At 50.5% G+C, this 22,846-nt stretch overlaps 3 protein-coding genes across 13 annotated transcripts in view; 2 read left to right on the top strand and 1 right to left on the bottom strand.

Moving 5' to 3' along the window:
* The window catches only part of cdc42bpab (CDC42 binding protein kinase alpha (DMPK-like) b), a 55,133-nt gene extending 51,666 nt beyond the window's left edge, over positions 1–3,467 (top strand). For 8 of the 11 annotated variants that reach the window (XM_086166619.1, XM_086166615.1, XM_086166618.1 and 5 more), the window contains 2 exons: positions 165–239; positions 1,363–3,467. In XM_086166619.1, coding sequence (XP_086022745.1) covers positions 165–239; positions 1,363–1,494 — 207 coding nt within the window. In that variant the 3' untranslated portion in view covers positions 1,495–3,467. The remainder of the gene's footprint in view (positions 1–164; positions 240–1,362) is intronic. The other 3 variants (XM_086166620.1, XM_086166617.1, XM_086166616.1) reach the window with 1 other exon arrangement.
* A 60-nt stretch (positions 3,468–3,527) lies between these two features.
* Positions 3,528–16,274, bottom strand: fzd3a (frizzled class receptor 3a). Its single transcript, XM_086166755.1, has 9 exons — positions 16,074–16,274; positions 14,951–15,356; positions 8,244–8,440; positions 7,404–7,866; positions 7,023–7,322; positions 6,695–6,946; positions 5,208–5,356; positions 4,670–4,927; positions 3,528–4,566 (listed from the first exon to the last, which is right to left on the bottom strand). The coding sequence occupies exons 2-9, from the start codon at positions 15,146–15,148 to the stop codon at positions 4,314–4,316; spliced, it is 2,070 nt and encodes a 689-aa protein (XP_086022881.1). The 5' UTR covers positions 15,149–15,356; positions 16,074–16,274; the 3' UTR covers positions 3,528–4,313.
* A 3,594-nt stretch (positions 16,275–19,868) lies between these two features.
* Positions 19,869–22,423, top strand: sf3b6 (splicing factor 3b, subunit 6). Its single transcript, XM_086166895.1, has 4 exons — positions 19,869–20,000; positions 20,785–20,903; positions 21,463–21,601; positions 22,182–22,423. The coding sequence occupies exons 1-4, from the start codon at positions 19,971–19,973 to the stop codon at positions 22,269–22,271; spliced, it is 378 nt and encodes a 125-aa protein (XP_086023021.1). The 5' UTR covers positions 19,869–19,970; the 3' UTR covers positions 22,272–22,423.
* Positions 22,424–22,846: the final 423 nt, after the last annotated feature.

The following is a 22,846-nucleotide window of genomic DNA, read 5'->3' as shown; positions in this document are numbered from 1 at the left end:
CGTGTTTCTCATCAAAGCTCAGCAGCTTCCTGTAGATGATACCAGCTCCTGTTAGTTTCTATGGCAACCCCAACCCCACCCCCGCGGCCTCAGCATGGATGCCGCCGAACCCGTTGCCCCCCCCATGTGTGGGTGGGACGCTGAGTGTGCCCTCTCCTCTGCAGTGGCAGGCGGTCTCCCCCTCGGAGAAGACCCCCGATCTGAAAAGGGCTTTAAGGACCCTGCTTAGTAAGATGAAGGTAACGTCCACCGACACTCTTGGCTCTGACACACACACCGCCGGAGCCCCGGCCGTGTGTGTTCACCGCACCACATGCTATCACACTCTGCCGTCCGGACCTCCCCCCCCCCCCCGCACCATCTCAGCCCCGTCGGCCACAGCATGTCCCTCAGACTCCACCTCTCCACCACCGCCGCCCCGGGAGGGACGCCCTCCGGGCTCCGCCCGTGCACGTTCTCCGGGGCTCAGTGAGCGTAGGGAGGACGGCCGGCGGCCTCCGCTGACTCTGAGCTCCTGAGAGCAGAACGCTGCTTCTCCTGGTGGCCCTGAGCAGCAAACAAACGCTCCTCACTAAGTTTCACCGCACCACCCCTGGAGGCCAGCAGGGGGCACTGACGTTCCTCTCGTTGAAAGGTCACAGGCGTACAGACGGACGGATTTGCAAAAGCAGCTGTTAAGATACACACACCCACACACACACACACCGACTGGAACAGGACACTCTAGTTGGGTTTGCCTCAGTGAGGATAGTTGTCACCTTCCAGCTGCTGGTCAGCCACTGGGTGGTGACGCCATCAACCCTTCACCCGCTCATCTGCGCTGTCACCCCGTCACCCCAGGGGGACTCCTCATACAACGGAGAAGACTGCTCATCCACTGTGTGTGTGTGTGTGTGTGTGTGTGTGTGTGTGTGTGCGTGCGTGGGCGGGCGTGTGCATGCTCATCTGTCCGTCAGCTTTTTGAGCATGTTTGTGAGCTCCAACATCAGCTCATTACTTACTGGAGCACAAAGAACACATGAGATGATTACAGCACATCTGTGGTCTCACAGACACACACACACACACACACACTCACTCACGGTCTCACACACACACCTCATCTTCTCCCTGCATGTTTGTTTTCTGCTCGCCGATCATTCATGGCCAATTGAGCTTCTTCATGTCCAGATGAAGATGGCTGTGGTGGGAGAAGGTGGGGGTCCAACCCCTCCAGCAGACCACACTTTCAGCAGAACATGTCGGAGGCAGCCTGATGCAAACATCCGCACGTCGCTCACCTCATCTCCTAATGTCTCTTTCCCCTCCTGAACTTCCCCTCCACTATTTCCCTCCTCTTCTTCTTCTCCTCTCTTCTCACAGGACTCCGACTCTCCCCGTCACTCCACCGCTTCCAACAGCTCCACCTTCAGCAGCCCCCCGAGTCCAGCCTCCCCCCACAAGACCAAGTCCCTGTCCCTGGAGAGCACAGACCGGATGGGCTGGGACACATAAGCCCCGCCCCCCGCTGCCCCGACAAACACACACACACACACACACACACACACACAGCAGAGCCCCACCACCACCACCACGTCAGCAGCCTTTCCACCTCCCGCTCCTCGTGCTCCGAGTGTCAGACGGACAGCGTCTTCTCCTTCACCTCCAGCTCATGAGAAGCTGTGCACTTGCCAGCCTGCGTGTGTGTGTGTGTGCGTGCGTGTGCGTGCGTGTGCGTGCGTGTGTGCGTGTGTGTTTTGAAAAGGGCACATGATGTAAGGTGTTGGTGTGTTGTTGTCCTGGAAGCCAGTGAGATGATGGCCCTCCTCCTGCAGAGACTCCAAAGAGGATGGGATTCTTCTAGAAAAGGATTTGTACTTGTAAATACATCCGTCTGGGTTTTAATTTATTTATGGCTCTGAGTTGCGGGTGGGGGCTCCCGGCTCCGGGGCCCGGGGCCGGGGGGGGAGGCTCGACACCCCCGGAGCTCCCGGACCTCCGTCGGAACCCGAAGAAAGGACGGAATGACACTAAACGCAGTGACTTAGAACATTTTCAGCAAAAAGCTCCGACCAGCATTAATCTCACGTCACGGCTCTCCGCTGGGAGCGACACCGCCCCACAATAATGTACATACGTAGAGAGTAATATATGAGCAGAAGGCCGCTGTAGGAACCACACAGGAACGCAGGTCCTCCTCTTCGCTCCTTCGTCTGCAGTGATTGGGTTTGTTTTCACTCGGAAGCCATTTTAACCACTTTCCTTTTGTTTTTATGCATTCGATTTTAGATTTGTTTGTCCTTCAGCGTCTCACTCGTTTTATCTGCTCCGCTCTTCATCTGGCCGGAGACGTGACCGACCCCACCGGGCTGCAGACCTGTCCACACAGCCCCCTGTGTGTGTGTGTGTGTGTGTGTGTGTGCGCGTGTGTGTGTGTGTGTGTGTGTGTGTGTGTGTGCGCGCGTGCACAGCCGCTGCCTTCCCGCTCTTCCCGACAGGCCGGAGCTCGGCGTCTCCACACCTGCTTGAGCTGTAGCTCCATTTTACCAAAACCAGAAGGAAAGACAGACTTGGCCTTTCTGAAGAATGTTAGACGTTCCTTTCAAAGACAGTCGAGAAGGTCCACAGAACTAGAATGTATAAGCACCTGACGGGTGTGGACGTCCGGCAAAGACCTCAGAGGCGGTGTTTCGGGAGCCACAAACCAACCCGAGGTTCTAGTCCCTGGACGTTCACCAAACACTAACCGGGTCATCACACTAACCCCCCCCCCCCCCCCCCCCCCCCCCATGGTCAAAGCCTCCGGATCCTTCCAGATGGTCTCCCAGGCGATCCGGACCACTCGTTCCAAGCGCTTGATTCCGAGTTCCATCGTCGCGGAGATGGAGGTTCGGACCTCGGAGCTCCTCGCGCTTTGGACCACCACCCCCGGAAGCCTCTCGGCGTCGCGGATGCGGAATGTATGTTTGTTTGGCCGCTGCTGTGGAGAAAGCAGCGGCAGGAGAGAAACTCAGGAAAACGCGAGACGACCGACGGAGCGTCGGCGGCGTTCTGATGGACGCCTGAGGTTCCGGAGTCCAGGCGGAGGCGCTCGGAGGCGCCGCGACGGAAATGGGACAGGAGGCCGCAGTTGGGGAGGCCCGTGCGTTTGAGCGAGGTCTTCTCTCCGACACCTACTATTATTTGCTTTCATATCATCTTTCTTGTTTTCTAGGTTGCTTTGTAATAATTTGTACAGTTTTGCATGTTCTAGATGTAATCATTTGTTTTGGGTTTGTTTCTTTGGACTTGCTCTTTTTTTTGACCGGTTTGGGCGTTTTACTGAGGATAACCCACTACAGCTGATGTAGATTCTTTTTTGCACAAAAAATATTTAAGGTGTAAGTTCAAGCGAGAAGATGTATGGAACTGGCTGCCACTTCTGTGGAGAACTCATATTAACCCGACTCCGATGTATTTCAATAAAGCGGAGGGCTGTTATAAATACAGAGCTGCGTTTTTGCGCCTCGTCTTTTCCGACAAGAAAAAAAACCTTCCCCTTCGGCTTCGTCAAAACTTTTATTACAAATTCCACAAACGCGTCGGCCGTGGCCCCTCCGCACGTCTGAGGAGCAAATATGAGGACTCCTAACCAAAGGACACAAAACTCAGGACTAAGTTCAACTCACTATCTGCTAATGTCCGGCGTAAGGCGGGACTCGGCACCCGGCTTCTCTTTCTCGGCCCTTTCCTTCGGATCGGGGTCGGACGTTCCACAGCCGGAGACGTCTGAGCGGAAGACCTTGGTTGTTCTGCCAGCGATCTGGATCTAGTTTTTTTTCTGAGCTGCTCTTAGTTTAATCGCTTTCTAGTGTTTCATCTGGTCCAGCTGTGACCATCACTAACCAGCTCTAAATCTATCTGGAGGTTAGTCCATCGGTGCGGCTTCGGTTTTGAATCCACCCTCTCACCTCAGTAGACCGGCAGGAACCCACCCCGCCGCTCCTCACCGGACAGAACAGAGTGAGAAAGGAGGACGTCGGCGTTTCATCGGGTGATAAACGGAACCGAGGAACGCGTTTGCCTCCGGGGCGAGCGTCTCTTCATCCGTCCTTTACAGGTTCCCCGGCAGAAGTTCACGCACCACTGTGGACAGGAATCGTCTGTACAGATGGTTTTGGGGTTGTGGGGGTGAGGAGAGTAAAGCTGAGGGCGTTTTTTTTTTTTGTTTTTTTTTTAAGGCGTGGCTCTCGCCCCCAACGGACGCCTCCGCAAAGTCCACCGCCGGCAGCCGCCACTCCGGTAGGCGCGGCGTGTTCTTCGGCCTCTATCGTAGGAGTCCGGTCCGGGCCGCTTCAGGCGGTGTCCTCCTCCAGCACCCTATGGATCCCGTTCCCCGGGACGCCCAGGACGGCCGGGGGGGCAGAGCAGAGATCCCTGATGCTGCCGTGCCGCGATTGGCCGTCCAGCCTGTGGACGGAGCCGTGGCGGGACTGGCCGTCCAGGCGGCCGGCGCCGCAGTGCCGGGACTGAGACAGGTCGTTGAGGCGGGGAAGGCTGCCGTAGGGTGCCAGGTCGTCCTCGGCCCTGAAGCCGGAGGCCGCGTACCTGCGCGAGAGCGGACCTTCAGGCTGCAGCGGGTTTGCAGAAGGAGAAGAAGAAGAAGGAGGAGGAGGAGGAGGAGGAGGAGGAGGAAGAGGAGGTCACCCACCTGCTGTCTCTGGACCGGCGCAGGCTGCTGTGGAAGCTGCTCGTCTTGGAGCGGCCGCTGCGGACCGAGCCCGCCCTGCTGGTGCTGCCGCTGGGGGGCTCGTCCAGCATGGCCAGGTGGGTGGAGGACGCGTGCGTGGACGTGCCCTGGGTGGAGGTGCCCCGGGACTTCCTCACGATGGGGGCGTTGGGGTCCCTGAGCAGCAGCTGGGCGAAGTCGGGCTCCTGGAGCACCTGCCGGCTGCCGTTCACCATCCCGCTGCGGACGGAAAGAGGGGAGGACGAGTACGGGGAGGGCGGAGGCAGGGAGGGCAGGGACAGGCGGAGGAGGGTGGGGAGGGAGAGGGGGAAGGTGGCGGGGCGGTGGTGGAGGAAGAGGAGGATGGAGGAGTGTGTGGAGCAGGCGGTGGGAAAGGGGGTTAATGCTCTGAGTTTGGGGGGGGGGTGATTGTGGAGAAAGGCCAGTGTTCACCAGAGTCTCTCTCACACACACACACACACACACAGTCAAGGAGGTCCACGAGGAGGCCTTCACTTACTCTTTGTGTCTCCTGCCGTGGAAGAAGCCGGCCCACTCGAAGCAGGTCTTCTTGCTGCCCACCCAGAAGACCGACGGGATCCCAACCACCAGCATCATCACGTACTTCATCAGGAACAAGGCCAGCTCAGGGCGGCTGGTGTGCTCCATCTACACACACACATACACACGAGAATTGAGAGGACAATCAGTACGCTCAGCAAAGTGTTTCAATTTTGGGACCCCTGGAGATGTTTCATGTTTGAAGGCCTCCAGCTCCTATCTGGAGAAGACCTCTGCAGGATTCATGTTTGGATCTCGTGTCAGAAATGAGGTCATCTATTTCCAGCTGAGGAGAAGAAGCCACTGCAGAGTCACTGCTGCCTCTGTCCCTCCTGGCCATCACGGGCTCATTATGGGATGAAAGTCCACACTCGTTATGCAGGAACCGGAGCTCCAACTTTCAACCGATGGACAAATTCTTCAGCTTTTCATCTGCGTGTGTGTGTGTGGGTGTGTGAGTGCATGCGTGCATGCATGAACGCATTCCGAAAATGAGTGCGTGTGGACTTTCACCCATGTTTGTGTGTGCGCCTGAAAGCAGCAGAATGTCTCTTTGGGTTATTCGTGATGAAGTTCTTCTACAACAAACGGCTGCAGGTCAGATGTGGAGCAGCTCGACCTCAGCGACCCCTCCGGCTCACTAAGTCTGATCTTCCGGACACCTGAGACAAAAACCGCCCGGGTCGTCTCCACGTCTAACTAGTTCTAGAGGAGCGTCACGCGACGCTGGGGGAGCGACCGGTCTCGCCCGTCGCATCACAGGAACACCACCGTCGTCAGCATCTGGCTACGCCGGCCTCCTCGTGAAGACGACGCTCATCTCCATGAAAGCAAACTACGGTCTGTGGAAGTTTACGCCTGCAGCTTCAACCCGCTGAGAAGCTGCTTTGAACAGGTGGTCACATGAGAAAGTAGCACAGAGGAGGATCTTTGAATTATTAAATGGCCTTTCATAGGAGCCCAACTGCTGGAGGGTGCGTATGTGTGTGTGTGTGTGTGTGTGTGTTCTCCTTCATTCAGGGTCTGAGCTCTTACATCTACCCGACTGCCATCAGACTCTTAAATAGCTGACACTCATTCTTCGTGCACATGTAAAGTCCGCTGCCCACTTAAATTGCACTCATCCTTGCACCTGCACTTTGTGAGTTGCACACCAAGCGGCACTCAAATATCTTATTGCACTGTTCATATTCATATCTATATTTATGATCATGTTCACACTCCTCCGATCAGCGCATATCCAAATGCACGGCAAAGTAGGAATTTCACTGCACGGGGAAACGCGTTTCTACACTGCACATGTGACATGAAGCATTTTGAATCTTCTCGCTGTCGTGACTGGTGGGAGAAACATCTCAGACGAGGTCCGGCAGGATCTGCTGTGAGAAGCTGGCAGAAGATGTCCGATACTGCGGAAGCGGAGCTGCCGTCCGGCGGCCGCCTCACCTGGAAGGGGCAGGGGATGTGGTAGTCCCGACACCTCCGCTGGACCCAGGTGGTCTCCCAGACGGGCCGGTGGATGTTCTCGTACAGGTAGCAGGCCAGGACCGTCAGCAGGGGAACCAGGTAGAGAACGGAGAACACGCCGATGCGGATCATGAACTTCACCAGCTTCTCCTGGTTCTCCTTCTCCAGGGGGATCTCCATGCGGACCCGGTTCAGAGCCGCGATGCCGGCCAGCAGCAGCACCACGCCCACCTGCGAGGGACGACGGGTTAGACGGCCCCCGGCGGCGCGGAGCGGGTGTCCGCCGGGGGCCGGGAGGTCTCCTCACCACCACGTCCAGGCCCAGCGGGGCCAGCAGGAACCAGCGCAGGGCGGTCAGGTCGTAGAGCCCCACGAAGCACACGCCGCTCACGCTGTCGCCCTCGATCCTGTTCATGGCCAGGAGGGCCACGGTGAGGAGCCCCGGGAGGCCCCAGGCGCCGGCGTGGAACAGCAGGGCCTTCTTCTCGATGGCCTCGCTGCCCCACTTGGGGACGGCGGCCAGGAACCAGGTGATGGTGAGGATCACCCACCAGACGCTGCCGGCCATGGTGAAGAAGTAGAGCACCATGAAGAGGAGCGTGCACGCCTGGAGGAACGCGGGAGAACGGTGAGGAGGGCGGCGACCGAGAGCACCAGGGGAGGAGAAGAAGAAGAAGGAGAAGGTAACCTTGTTGTGGGAGCCCTGGGTGACGGTGGACGCCCTGAACCTGCCCGGACTGGCCGCGTTACAGGAGACCCTGTCCTCCAGAAGGAAGCCCAGGAAGAAGACCAGGGACACCATCATGTAGCACACGGCGTAGAAGATGATGGGACGTTCGGGGTAACGGAAGCGGGAGACGTCGATGAGGAAGGTGAGGAAGGTGAAGAGCGTGGCCGAGAGGCAGACGATGGACACCACCCCGATGAAGTAGCGGGCGAAGGCGAGCTCCTCCCGGGTGAAGAACATGTTGGGGCACGGCGGCGAGCAGTCGCGGACTCCCATGAAGGAGTACCCCAGCTCGGGGTCCATCTTCAGCTCCCGCGGACACCAGAAGCCGTAGTCCCTCTGCACGGAGACGGGGGAGTCGGTGGCTTCGGCGCCGGACAGAAGGTCTGAAGGTCGAGGGTAGGAGTCGTCACAGTCCGGGAACCTGCGGGGGGGGGGGGACACACCACATGTTGTCGGCAAAAGACCGAATGCTCACCGCCGGTCGCCAGACCTCATCCGATGAGCTTCTACATTTCAGATCTAATTATCTCGGTCGCCTCTGACGGCGGACAAACATCTGACTCTGCAGACGGGGAAGCGTGGACTTCCGGTGTCGGACTTCCTAGTCCGGTCAACATCTGATAAACTAAACCGGGGGCCGATAAAACCTTCACGCCTGAGGGCTGGAGCACACCGGAGGTCCACCTCCAGCCCGGAGGATTGACGGGAAGGTCCTCCCCGGTCGCCTCCGAACATCGGATGCCCTTTCAGCTGCCAGAAGGCGCCGAGGACCGTCGCGTGTGCGGTTGATGCACCGACCTGCTGCAGAGCATCTCCTCCGGCCAGCTAACTCCAAACATGTCCATCAGCTGGTAGCAGTCGCTCCGAGCCTGCAGGCAGAGGCGGCGGCAGGGCAGCGTGACGCGGCCGTACTCCGTGCACACCGGGGCGTACAGGGCGCACAGGAAGGGACGCAGCTCAGGGGAACACTGGAGGTTCACCATAGGGTGGAAGGGCTGCAGGACAAACAGGAGAAACATCTACACGTCACAGAAGCAGAGAGAACTCACGGAGCTCGGATAGCCACATGACACTGGCCCAACTGGCAAATATCCCACACACACACACACACACACACACACACACACTGTCCTACTCCTTCCCCCTGATCCCCAGAAAGACAGCAACTTGACAGTTCCCCTCCATTATGACACACACTCGCACACACACACACACAAAGTCCTTGGCTGACAGGGCCTTTGTGAAACGGAGTGACTATGGTGCCACTGACACACACACACACACACACGCATACGCACACGCACACACACACCAAAAAGCATCTGTGAATCACTTTGTTAATGTGCAAATCTACTGAAGTGTGTGTGTGCATAAGCATTTGTGAATTTATGTCTCCATGAGTGAGTGTTTAAAGGTTTATGTATCTATTTGAATACACACAAGTTTGACACAAGTGTGTGTGTGTGTGTGTGTGTGTGTGTGTGTGTGTGTGGACGGAGGTTCTCGGCCCTGCCCAAGTGGTCTGATTCTCCACCCGCCCTTGACATGAAGGGAGAGGCATCTACAAGTATATGTGTGTGTGTGTTTCTGTGTGTGTGTGTGTGTGTGTGTGTGTGTGTCAGAGGAGGATGTTCCTCCAAAGCCTGCAGAGATCCAGTGTCAGAGCGTCCTCGGGTTTCTGCCCCAGATGTCTCAGATTCCAAACACAAGCCCGGAATAGAACCTTTTAACGCGCTGTGGCCAGAACCCACACACACACACACACACACACACACACACACACACACACAGAGCACACTGAAAGCAGTGATGGTAAACACAGATTAGATCCATTGGATTAAGGAGGTGAGCAGCTGAGATGCCATCATGGAGACATGTATGCTCCTGAAAGTCAGTCTTCAGTGAGGTCATTGTTCTCCATCACGTTCCTTCAAACCAATCAGGATTTAAGGTTCCTATGTGTGAGTTGGACTTCTGGAGATGCTTCTACAAAGCAGGAGTTCCTCCAGGCCTCGAGGACAGAAGCTCCTGCTGCTCACAGTGGTGACCTCATAGAAGGGAGGAGTGAGTCACATCTCCTCTCATCTCCTCAGCTGACGGCCGCTGGCCACGGCTGCAGATAGAGCCGCCTCTCTTCCCTGGACCGTGGAGTAATAGATTACTCAGAGCTGCCTGGGGGGAGCTGGACCGGCGGACGGGCTGAAAGGAGCGTCATCTTCCCATTCTTCACAGTTCTTATTTTTACCCTTCTCGTCCTCTTCCTTTCACGCCTCCCCTCCCCCATCTCCACCTCCTCCATCCACGCCGTGAGGCGGGGCCGAGTGGCCCGGGAGCTCAGACAGCCGGTCTTTGCACACACACACACACACACACACACACATTGAGGGTGAAGGGTGTGCGCCATGATGAAACATCTGACTGGCTTCCTGATGAACCAGGTTCCTCATGTCTGTCCTTCTGATGGAGGCTGAAGGCCACGTCTTCAGTATCTACTTTCCCTGGAAAACTGCTCTGAACTCCCAGCTCTTATTGAATGATGGAGCGTTCGGAGAAGACGGAGCAGATATGAATGACGGGACGCTGGATTCGTTAACTCCGACGACTCTCCGGCTCAGTTGCCGTGGTGATAGAGAAGCCCCTCCCCCCTCTGACCCCCCTGGTCGCCACCGCCTCCTTCCTGCGACGTGTCCACGCTCCCCGCACCATCGCGCCCTCCTCCGCCGCCTTTCCAATTCCCCAAATTTTCAAGCTCAGCGCCATGGCAACGGCGACGCCTCACACAGGGGGGAGGGTGGGGAGGGGGTCAGGGAGGTCAGGGCAGGGAGGGCGGATGGGTGGAGGGGGACGGCTGGGACGGAGGGGAGGGGAAGGGACCACCTCCTGGGAGGCAAGAAAGCTTCTGCTCCCTTTGTTAGCAGCACAATTGGGACGGTTTCCCGGGCAACGGGTGAGCCCTACATGGGGGAGGGGCATCATTCAGCACTCAGAAAGTGTTTGGAAAACCTAGTACTCTGACAGTGGGTCACACACACACACACAGACACACACAGACAGAGATCTGGATGAGCTTCTCATTCACTCTGTTGCCAATAAACACGGTGTCGGACATTAAAAAAAACAAGAGGCTCTTTTACGGCCGAGGTCACGCCGGCTGGGATTTATCAGACCACTTTGTGTGTGTGTGTATTTGCGACATTAGCGTACGTCTTCACTAACTCCCTAACAAAAACCCCGGGTAAATGGGGCAGACCACTCCGCTGCGATGCAAGAACAGCATCTGCGTGCTGCAGACACACACCTCCGTGCAGCAAGGTGTGCGTCTGCTGTAACAGGATACCTTGTGAACCCGAGAGGCCGGGCTGAACCAACCTCCTGAAAGGGGGGGGAAATGGGACCAAACCAAGTAAAACAGGCTTGTGATTAAGTCTTTGTGTCAACACACAACAGGAAGACAAAACGTGGCGAGGGTGTGGAGGTAAGATGGAGGCTGGAGCAGCGGGAAGGGTGTATCCCAGGTCACACGCTTATTATCAGCCGCCACCTGCTTCTACAGGACTCTTGGGACGCTACCTTCCGATGCATTTCATCTCAATGAGAAATAAGTATCTTCTTCAAGCAGGTTCATGTCAATTTGTCCTCCTGTGGAGGTGATCTTCATGTCTAACCCTCTGGGGATACTGACGGTTCTACTGCCGCTGGTCTGACCGGGTTCTAGAAGTTATTGTTCCCTCAGCCGGTGCCTCTCGGTATCGGAGCAGCACGGGATCAGGCGGATCCAGGGGAGGATGACCTGCCTTCAGCCTAGGACGCGTGCGTGTCACATTCTCATCCGAGGGTTCTGAAGGTTCCCCAAACCCCCGATGAACCCGCTACCATCTCCATTTCTCAGGGGGGTTTCGTCTCGCATCCGTGCCGAGCCCCCGGCGGAGGGGATCCACCCCCGGCTCCTTCTCCGTCTTTTCTGTGAACGCCAGTCAAATCCGCCACGCTCACCCTTATCTGGTGAGAATATGGCACAGCATCTTTGTGTGCAGAAATAGACTCCCGGCCCGAGGCAGCGTCCCACTTCAGCTGCGAGGGAGGTCATCGGCCGGTCACACACACATCCTGGCTTGGGTGTGTATGTGTGTGTGTGTGTGTGTGTGATGGTCAGGATCCAACAGACACGAATCCAAGAAATGTGAGATGTCCCTGAATGCATTGAAACGCAGACCTTCACCATGCTGAGGAGCTCTGAATGCATCGCGACAGAATACTTTCAGCGCTTCACAACACAAAACCCAGATGACCTTGAAATGCTTGACAAGGAATAAGAAACCGGGAGACAAAGGCCTTCAGGCAGGGCCAGGCCCTGGTTCTGGTCCAACTCCCAGCTCCTCGGCGGAGAAGCCTTTCATGGTTATTGTCACGCCTCTTCACTCGGCTTAAGTCCTTTAAAAATCAACTGTCAATTCTCATTTGGCCTCACTGTCTTACAGGCTTCCAATCCCCCGTCAACTGGATCTGGGGGCGGTTATCTGGAAGACGGGAGGCCGACAGCAGCCCCGTCACATCCCTCGGAGGCCTTTGTGCGTCCGCCAGTCCTCCACGTCCAATGGGCTCTAAGAGAGACCTAATTGAGGACCCGTGACCGATCCGAGCGGACGCGTCTCCACCGGAGGAGCTCCTTCCTGGTCTTGGCCTCCAGATGGCTAAGAGGGGAAAGGGTGACCGCGGAACACTTCCGACTTGGCTTGAAGGAAACATCTACACCCGCCGCCCGGGTGTCCACCGGGGCGGAGTGCAGCGCATCCCGTCTCAGAGCGCGATGCGGCGAGCTTTGCGGCGAGGCTGCAGCTCGGAGGCGGGCGGGCACGAGCGTTACATAACCCTGGATTTCCGTGGCACTCAGCTCCCCTGGCCCCTCCGCCCGGTGAGGGGGAGCTGACACAGATGGCAGGACACGGCAGCGACATTGCTCCGCCAGACGGGAAGGGGAGGGGGAGGGGGGGGCAGGGTGGCGTCAGCAGGGAGCGATGGAGGAAAAAGGACGCGGGATTGGATAAACGCAGATAAATATAGATGTACAATTATTGAAACTGGCAGAGCGTCCAGTGTGATGTTTTTGTGCGGCCGGGCAGTAATTGCTCGATAGATTGAGCTCGAAGCAGGATCAGCCCATAAGAGATAGGATTAGGCTAACGAGGTGATGCATCTGCTCCCTGATTGTATTTAAATGCCTCACTCGATGTTTCCAAGAGGATCAAGCGACAGCAGTCAGATGCAGCGGCTGGGAATCTATAGATTATCTGAGAGGTAGAAACAATAAAACAGACTTAAGTCTAATCCGCCACTGTAACAAAGAGACACTGGAACCCTGACACAAAGAGCAGAGTGGCGTTTCCACTGCCGCAGACAAGCCGAGGCCAGCCTGGCACCTATAACGCAGTCCGCAGACGTAGACCCGTGCCGAGACACGGCTCCGTGGGCCAGAAGCACCGGCGTCTCCGCTCGGCAGAACGTCGACTCGTCATCGACCTCTCCGTGTTCGCTTGCTGTCCTCCCCTCACCCTGCACAGGACCCATCCTGCTGAGGGACGCCATCGACATCTCAACCACACCTCTAAACGAACAGGTGTCTGCAGACATACAATGTCACCAATGTCCAACCACTGCAAGGCACTTAGCTCAACAACAACTAATAACAGCGGGACGTGATTGTCATAACGTAATGGCATATAAACATGTAACGCAATATGGCATCAGAACTTAATTCAATTATATAACATAACATAGAATAATCTGACATAATGGAATAATGAAACCTAACATAATAATATAACATAATAGACTAATGTAAGCTAATTTAACAATGTAACATTTTAGAATAATGTAAGCTAATACAATAATGTAGCTTAAGAGAATAACGCAACCTAATGTAATAATAAAACCTAATATAATAATGTAACATAATAGATGTTACCAGATATATTGTAAATAATGTAATATAATAAAACAACATAACCTTGTATAATAATGTGACCTAATATAATACTATGCAACATAATGTAATAATGTAACATAATACAATAATTTAACCTAGTATAAAAATGGGACCGAATATAATAATGTAATACGATATAATAATAATGTGGCTTAATATAATAGTATGTAACCTTATACAATAGGTTAATACAATATAGTAATGTAATCTAGTATAAAAATGTGACCAAATATAATAATGCAACATAATGTGATAACAATGTGACCTAATCTCATAATGTAATATGATATAATAATTATAATGTAACCGAATATAATTGTGCAATGAATGCCTCCAGGTTCTCCCTGCACTGAAAAGGCAGCAGAGGATGTATTTGACTTCATCAAGGTTATTTTAGGCCCAATCTGATCAGTTATCTAATCTGAAATATGCTGACTGAGTGCAAAGTAATCCCGGAAGCCTTCCTCCACCTCAGATGTGTCAAATATGCGGGACGGAGGGTTCGCGGACACAAAGGAGGGAGCTCTAGACAGGTCCTGGTCCTCACCGTCAGACGGATATACGACGGGAAACATCTCTGTTTTTATTCATTTGTGATCATAAAAATGCATCACTTGAAGTCTCCTATTTCTGAAACCGTGACTGCAAACAAGTGGATCAGGACACGGGAAATTCAGAGACACCGCAGCTTCCCGTTGACGTCCACCATTCCTATTTCATCCATTAATGGAGGGTTTCTACCATATTTACTGATCACTAGACTGATCATTTCCCTGTAACTGGATATCACTGGTGATCCATTAGGAGAGAACATCATCGAACGGAGGAAAGACTTCAATCATAAATAATTAGCAGAAGATAAAATCTAATTCACCACTCGAACCTCTCTGGTACCAGAAGGTCCACTCTGGGTTTCTGAATCCAGACATCCAAGGCTATGAAGGTTCTGGGGCTCATGATGGTCCACGCTGCCAAAGTCCAGTTGCCATGACAACATCTGACAGCGACCAGAGACTAATAAAAACACTACTACTATTCACAAGAATAGTAATAATAACTAATGATAATGACAACGATGATGATGACGACAATGATGATGATGATGATGATGATGATGATAATAATAATAATAATAATAATAATAATAATAAGAAGAAGAAGAAGAAGAAGAAGAAGAAGAAGAAGAAGAAGAAGAAGAAGAAGAAGAAGAAGAAGAAGACTAATAATAATAATATTAATTGTCATACAGAGGTCAGAACATTAGAAGACAACCTCTAGTTTCTGCTGAATCTACGTTAGGAGCCCAAACTGACCAGACCTGTCTCTCGATGAAGACAGACAACCGCTCCTCTATGCTTCTCCCTGTTTACAGACTCCATGATTGGACGACAAAGCTTTACTAAATACTGACCGAGCAACTAGAAACCGGTCAAAGGAAAGGCCCTGGTGCTAAGAGAAGACACGCCCAAGCAGGCAAATGTTACCGAATCCTCTACCTCGCGGCCATCGAGTCGAAACGTACCTCCATGGCGAGAGCCGCCGTCTGCTGGTCGTAGTGGTTGAGGACGTTGGGCATGAAGGTGGAGTTGTAGGGCAGCCCCTGACACATCCTCAGGGTGATGGGCTCGCAGGTGAACAGGCTGTGGCTGCCCGCCGCCGCGTCCAGGGGGACGCCCACGCACACCGTCAACATGGACACGGACATCCACAGCAGGTCCATGATGGAGGGGAGAAGGACCGGGGACGACCACGAGGAAGACCGTTGTCCACTTGGAATCACAGAGAGAGAACACGGGTGAAGAAACACCAGCCAGCGGCGCGGCGGTCGAAGCCGTCTGCATCCATTGTGGCGTCGACGGGCCTCGCTCCAGATGCTGGGACGAAACAACCTTGGTGGAGATGCCGAGGAGGGATGGAAGCTTCGCGACCTGGAACAGAAGACCGGGAGCAAAGTCCAGATGAGCACGCCTCGTGGAGATGGAAATAAAGAAGCGGCACATTCAAAAGGTTGTGAGGTGGAGAGAGACGTGGAGGCCAGAAAGATCCCAGCTCAGGAGCTGATGGAGATCCAGCAGGATCTTCATCTCCTTCACTGGTAATACGCTCACCTCCACCCGTGGGAGGAGAGAGCCACCCCCTCCAGCAGGTCGGACAAGGGTTCTAGACTGATGTCATCCCCTCTGCTTCACAACGCGATACTTCCACGGGATCGATTGATTGATCGATCGATCGATCGATTAGAAACAGGGGAACGAGGAGATTTAAGTGAACGCGCCCTGAAGAGCAGACGGCTGTCCGTTAGCTGACACACACACACACACACACACACACACACACACACACACACACACACACACACACACACACACACACACACACACAGGGCGCTTCCCCGGTACGGATGAGCCTGCCGGGGAGGTGACGGTGAACGGTTAGCTAAAACCGTTGCTCCGTTAGCCGCCGACTCAACCGGTTAAGGAGCTCCGTTCATGCCGGGTAAAGAGCTGGAAAGAAGTCAGTCCGTACCGGGGCTGGAGCCTCTTCCGAGCCGGGTAAAGCGCTCCGTCCGAGCCGGCTGAGGCACCTCCTCTCCCGGCTGTTCGGAGAAACCGACGAGCGAAGCGGTCCGGCGGAGGGAAGTTTACCTGGTCGCCGAGGCGAAATTCACGTGTAGCCGCGGGGTCGTCACCGCTCCTCAAGCCGATAACAATGAGTGTCTCCCCCTTCTCCTCCTCCTTCTCCTCCTCCTCCTCCTCCTCCTCTTCTTCCTCCCCCTCTTCTTCTTCCTCCTCCTCCTCCTCTCTCCTCCTGTCCGCCTCAGTCCGTCTCCCCCTCTTCTCCACTCCCTGCTGAGCGTCAAGCTAAACTGTACGTTGACAAAGTGCTTCCGCTAAAGACCGCCATGCTAAAAGCACCATTAGCATACAGACCGGGCCGGTGATAGCTCGGTCCTCCGGCCCGGAGAAGTCTCCACATGAACCCGAGTAGATGTTTTTCAGCGCGGCTGGCTCACATTTCCAGACAGAAGGTCCACGACGCGCCGCTAGGAGCGTTAGCGTGTCGACGATGGAAGCGGTAGCCGCCATTACTTTGAAGGGTAACGGAGGGCTGTTTCCGGTATGCCCGCCTCTTTCCGCCACCTTCACTAATTGGCAGCCTCACTCCCAGCGGGAGGCGCTGCCTTCTGCTGCTGCGTTTGAATGGAGGCGCTGAAGGGCGGGAGTCCCGCGCAAACTAGCTGAACCAGTCAAACCGATCGACTACCATAACTATCCATAACGACTAATTAGCAGAATTGGTCATACTGATCGACTGCCATAACTATCCATACCGACTATTTAGCTGAACCAGTCATACCGATTGACTACCATAACTATCCATACCGATTAATTAGCAGAACCAGTCATACCAATCGACTACCATAACTATCCGTACCAACTAATTAGCTGAACCAGTCATACCGATTGACTAGCATAACTATCCATACCAATTAATTGGCAGAACCAGTCATACCGATTGACTACCATAACTATCCATACCAATTAATTGGCAGAACCAGTCATAAATATCGACTACCATAACTATCCTTACCGACTTATTAGCAGAACCAGTCAAACCAATTGACTGCCATAACTACTCATAAGGATTAATTAGCAGAGCCAGTCATACCGTTTGACTACCATAACTATCCATACCGACTCATTAGCAGAACCAGTCATACCGTTTGACTATCATAACTAGCCATACCGACTCATTAGCAGAACCAGTCATACCGATCGATTGCAAAGTGGCAGAAAAGAACGCTGAGCAGAAATTAACTTATTTTGTATTATATCACCATATTGTACATCAGGAAGTGTTGCCCAAGTCAGTGTTAAAAGTGAATCTTGTTCTTGAAGATGTCACTAAAACAGTTAACTTTATCAGAGCAAGAGCTGTGAATCACAGACAATTCGTTGCACTTTCAGAGGAAAACGAGACTGACCACCGTGACATAGGCTACCATACAGCTGTCAGGTGGCTCAATTTGGGAAAAGTGCTGAAAGGCTTCTTGGACCTGAGAAAGGAGATTCAGGAGTTTTGTGAGAAAGAAGGGAAATGCCATCCCTCAGCTTTCAGAGGGAAACTGGTTGGCAGATCCTGGTTTTACTGGTGATGTGAACTATGAATGAACTAAATGCCAACAAAGGACTTTTTGTGTATGAAATGTACAGTGCAGTCAAAGCTTTTCGTAAAAACTTGCAGCTTCTGTCAAGCTAAGCAAGAGGTAATATTCTCACTCGCACGCCAACACTGACGCAAGCTACACCATCAGAATATCAGCTCCACAGGTGCTCATCCATGATGAGTTTTCGAGGCGATTTCAAGACTTTAAAACATTTGAGAGTGAAATGCTTCTATTCCCTTCATTTGTCATGCTGATAATGCATCCGGTGATGCTCAGATTGGACTTATTATCTGACACTTGGCAGAGCACTTTGTGTCAGTCCCACTGCTTGACTTCTACTCTTCACTCAAAGAGAAAAGCTTTGCACACATGAGGGGACACGCTAAAAAGATCCTTGTGCTCTTTGGATCTAAATATGTGTGCGAGCGGACATTTTCCACGATGAAGTTTAACAAATCCAGATCCAGGTCTTCCATTACTGATGGTCATCTCGCAGCTGTCCTGCACATAACCACATTAGACATTGAAACAGGTTTCAATGCACCTGTTGAAGCCCAAGACAGACTGACTTTTCTCACCGAATAATTTAACTGAACTATAAACATGATTAAAATCACATATTGCCAATATAAGTTGATCAACTGTTCATCTTTAAGATAAGATAAGATAAGATAAGATAAGACTTTAGTGATCTCACAATGGAGAAATTCACTTTGTTGCATAATACACACCATAACAGTGGTGAAGAAATTAACATGTTAAAAATAAAATTAAAATGTGATAGTTTGATTGTGTTTTATTTCAACAATTAATTGTATAGGATTATTAATAATTCCCCCCCTTCAACCTAAATGACAATGTATACATTTTTATAACAATTTACAGAATGTTCTCATTTCTTAGTACCAAAAGAATCTGATGTAAGTAGTGGGTGCATAAAAAAAAAAAATGCATGAGAAAATGTATTTGGAGCAGTTTTAAATTATTAAAGTCATTGTTGGTTCGGTCATCTAACACATTTCAGATTTTTATGTGGCCCCCTGTGTAAATTAATTGCCCACCCCTGCTCTACATGTACCCTGAGCACAGTGCACACAGTGGACACGACCACTCTACATGCACACTTTTACACCATCCGAGCATGCTGAGCAGAATGCACGCCCCTCCTGTGCTCACCGGCCTGTGACAGCCTGTCCATGGGGGGGGGGGGGGGGGGGGGGGTGCATTGGCCGTTGTTATGGAAACAGGTAAATGTTGCAAATACGCCTGAGGTGAAGGGCAAAGGGAAGAGGGAGATAGTGAAGGACTCGGAGGTGCTCCCAGGAGGACCTGCAGCCTGCTGGTGAATCAAACGGGCGCTTGTGTTCCACCTTGTGTTTAACCTGACTAGAACCATCTGTTACAATCTGACCTGGTTCCAGGCCAAAATGTCAATCTGAGGTGCAGAATTTGGGTGTGTCCCGCCACCAACGTCTCCATTGTCTCCAAATGGGTTTGGAGAAGCACTGAACAGGGGGATGAATTTGGGGTGTGTGTGAGAGCCAGTTTTCAGCTGGGTTACAGGATGTACAGGAGAGCCCCAGGACGGAAACCAAGCTGAGCACCTGAAGATACAACTCTGGCCAGAGACATAGAGACACGTCTGCAGCAGCTGCACACTCTCCCATCTCGAATTACATGGACGCTCAAGAGATACAGGAACCACAACAAGGCCTGGACCCCAAGCCTGTCAGATATATTATATTTGTCATATATTCACATATATATGTATATGTTTGTGTTATATATGTACAATGAGAATATACGTATTTATAATGGGAATCTGTATGGAATCAAATGTAAATATGCATAGATTATTGAATTTGGATTTATGCAGACAAAAAGTGAATAGTCCCTTTATTTATAGTATAAGAAAAACTTATGTAGATTATAAAGTGAATATATATAGATTATAATGTGAATATATGTAGATTATGTAGTGAATGTATATGGATTATAAACATGAATATACATATATTATATGATATTATTATATTACTGTCATATTATTGTTATTGCTAGGTGAATATATTTAATTTTCGAAATGAATATATTAAGATTATCAGAAAAAATGAAGATTATAATGTGAATTTTTGAAGAACAAAGTGTGACTAATAAATAAATGTGTGTGTGTGTGTGTCAATCGACGCCAGTGGGCGACTTGTAATTCCCCGGTTGTCCTATAGGGGGCGCTACGGCGCTCTACGCACTCAACTCACCGTGACACCGGATGTGCGTCACGACCAGCCGCTTCCGCCATTTTGGCCCGACGAGTGTCGGATCTTGCGTGATATTGTTACGGCGTCTCTTCTAAAGTCCTTAAAAAACTTCCATCATGGCGATGCAAGCGGCCAAACGAGCTAACGTGAGTGTCTAAGCCTCTGTTTCATTGTGTCCGCCGAAACATCACTAACCAACTTTAGCTCATGTGCTCGTCTCCTGGTCGGCGCACACCGTTAGCCTATTAGCTCGCCAAGATCAACAATGGCAGCATTTCTGTCAAAAACATTTTTTACACTTATGAAGAACTCGGAATTTTAAAGCTTTTCGTCAGTTGGCGCCCCTCTATTATCCACATTTAGGTTTATTTCTCTGTATGATCGTTTTATGTCCTAGAGTGTCATTTCACAAGTTGGCTATGTGTATGACTGACTAATCTTTACATCTCAGTTTAACTGTTCTCGCAGTGAGTTATTTCAACTTTCATGGAAATGATCATTAGCTCACAGCTGAAATCTATTTTATCAGTTATATTTCTGGAAAATGAACCACTTTCGGATCATTTTAGTACCAACGTGTGTGTGTGTGTGTGTGTGTGTGTGTGTGTGTGTGTGTGTGTGTGTGTGTGTGTGTGTGTGTTTACGTATGTAGTCGAGTCGTATCTAGATTTTTAAATTGTAATATTTATGTCACAATGTTTAAATGAAAAGTGAATAGATTTTTTTTAGCGAGTAAAAACAATGGATCTATAATTATCATCTAACATCAGATGTGTCTTCCTCTTCATTTTTAAGATTTTAGGAAAGCACACGATTCAATAATACACGTGTTCATTTGTTCTGCAACTGTTGTGTAACAGCATTTATGCAAAGTTGGAAGATGCATTTGCAGCATGTCTTGCTCATCTGTTTGTGTCTCTGCTGCTGCAGATTCGATTACCTCCCGAGGTCAATCGAATCCTCTACATCAGGAACCTCCCTTACAAGATCACAGCAGAGGAAATGTACGATATCTTTGGGAAATATGGGCCAATCCGTCAAATCAGGACGTAAGTGCAAACATTTTTGTATTTTCCTGCTAGGGGTGTATTGACATTCGATGGGTTAGCTCTTTAAGACATAATCGAAGACTCTACATGCCAAGATGTCTTGACAAAGACTTTTCAAACATGTCTTGAATAGAATTACATTTATCTTAGTTTCATATTTTCCAGATTGCTCACATTTGTGTGTGTGATTTATTAACAAGTAATTTCATCTGAATTGACTAAGAATTACTGCTTTATTTCACATGGAACTCTCCTTTTGCTCCCAATGCACATATGTCTTCCATTCCGTTAAATTTAGTATCGGTTGTTGGTTTATATTGTTGGGATTTCAGGGGAACAGGCAGAGATTCCCTTCGAGATAAGTAAAGTTGTATTTTTTCTTGACGGTTTAAATGGGTAGACAGTGAAAACATTTTGAGCCTCAAAAAGAATACGGTCGCTTTTGTGATCCAATCACAAAGAGAGTAGACACAATTGTGTAAATTTTGTGGAACACATTTAAACAGCTGGGCCATGCTCACAATGTTTTTTTTTGTCATTGGACTGCTCATGCTTTCAGAGGAAACACACCTGAAACGAGAGGAACGGCATATGTGGTTTATGAAGACATCTTTGATGCCAAAAATGCCTGCGATCATTTGTCAGGCTTCAACGTGTGTAATCGGTACCTGGTGGTTCTGTACTACAACGCCAACAGGGTAAGTTACTACGTTGGCCGGACATGTTTTTACAATGTAGCTCCATATTCTAAATCTCCAGATAGCTGCGTATTTCTTGTATAGCCTCAAAGCTGTACAGGGGATTTTTGTGGACCCTGATTTAGTAAGTTATCAAACATTTTAAGCGGCAGGAAGAGTGACGACAGATAATGCTGTTTTAATTATATTGGACGTGGACAAATATACCGTTTGATTAATTAATGGTTAACTATAGAAGCTGAAAATATCTTTTTCCAAACTAGACTCTTTTGGAAATACACAGGGTGGTATGGAAAATGTTAGAAACTAGAACAGCCAGTTATTTGTGTTGACAAAAGAAACCTATTTTGGAAAGAACTGGCTAGGTTGTCACGTACCATGAAACATAGAGTTAAATCTGTTATTCTCCAAGCAGATCTGAAGCTTTATATTTCCAATAGAAAAGAGAATTTGCTTTTTTTTAGTGTGTAATGAATATGAACCTATACAGAAGAGAATCCGTCCTCAGACATTCACAGAAAGCATCTCTCTTTTTTTATTCATCGCGTTGATTGTCTTCTTTTCCTGACATTTGTTGCAGGCGTTCCAGAAAATGGACACAAAGAAGAAAGAAGAACAGCTGAAGCTCCTGAAAGAGAAATATGGCATCAACACAGACCCTCCAAAATAGCATCCAGGACCCCCAATGTCGTGTCAGATTTATTGTTCTTATTATTTCGTAAATGGTGGTGTTCTTGTCCTTTTGTGAAAATATTTTTTTCTCCTATTTTTTATGAAGCCTTTTTTTCCCCTTCTCTTATACAATAAATTGGGTTTAATAGAGGTTTATGGTGTGAAATCCTTAAGACAGAATTCTTTATAGTTTGATTGACATGACTGAGGTCATTCTGAGCCACATGTTAAATATCTGGTCGAAATGATACGCACAATCTACAGTAAGAAAGTTTATCCTGGGCATATTCCTGGATTAATAACGATAACATGTTATTTAAACTGTCCTGAAATTGACATTCACTGTGATCTGGGTATTGTCAGTGAATGAGGGAATATAAATTCCAGCTTTTGTCTTTTTCAACATGTGGATTTAATGGGCTGAAAAACACTGCAGACAAGTAGAGTGTGTGTGCTGGGGTCCTACAAGTCTGTGTTTCAACCATTTTGAGTAATGGCACATTTCTTTGATAGAAAAAAATGTGACATTATTCCACTCTGGAGCTTCATGCAGCTGCTCTCTGTTGGAGTGGA

The sequence above is a fragment of the Fistularia commersonii genome, chromosome 20 (genome assembly GCF_037954325.1).
Source record: "Fistularia commersonii isolate RoL2024-O1a breed Wild chromosome 20, RoL_Fcom_v1.0, whole genome shotgun sequence".
Lineage (NCBI taxonomy): Eukaryota > Metazoa > Chordata > Actinopteri > Syngnathiformes > Fistulariidae > Fistularia > Fistularia commersonii.
The sequence above is the reverse complement of the archived record's forward strand: the minus strand, read 5'-3'. Positions and strand labels throughout refer to the sequence as shown.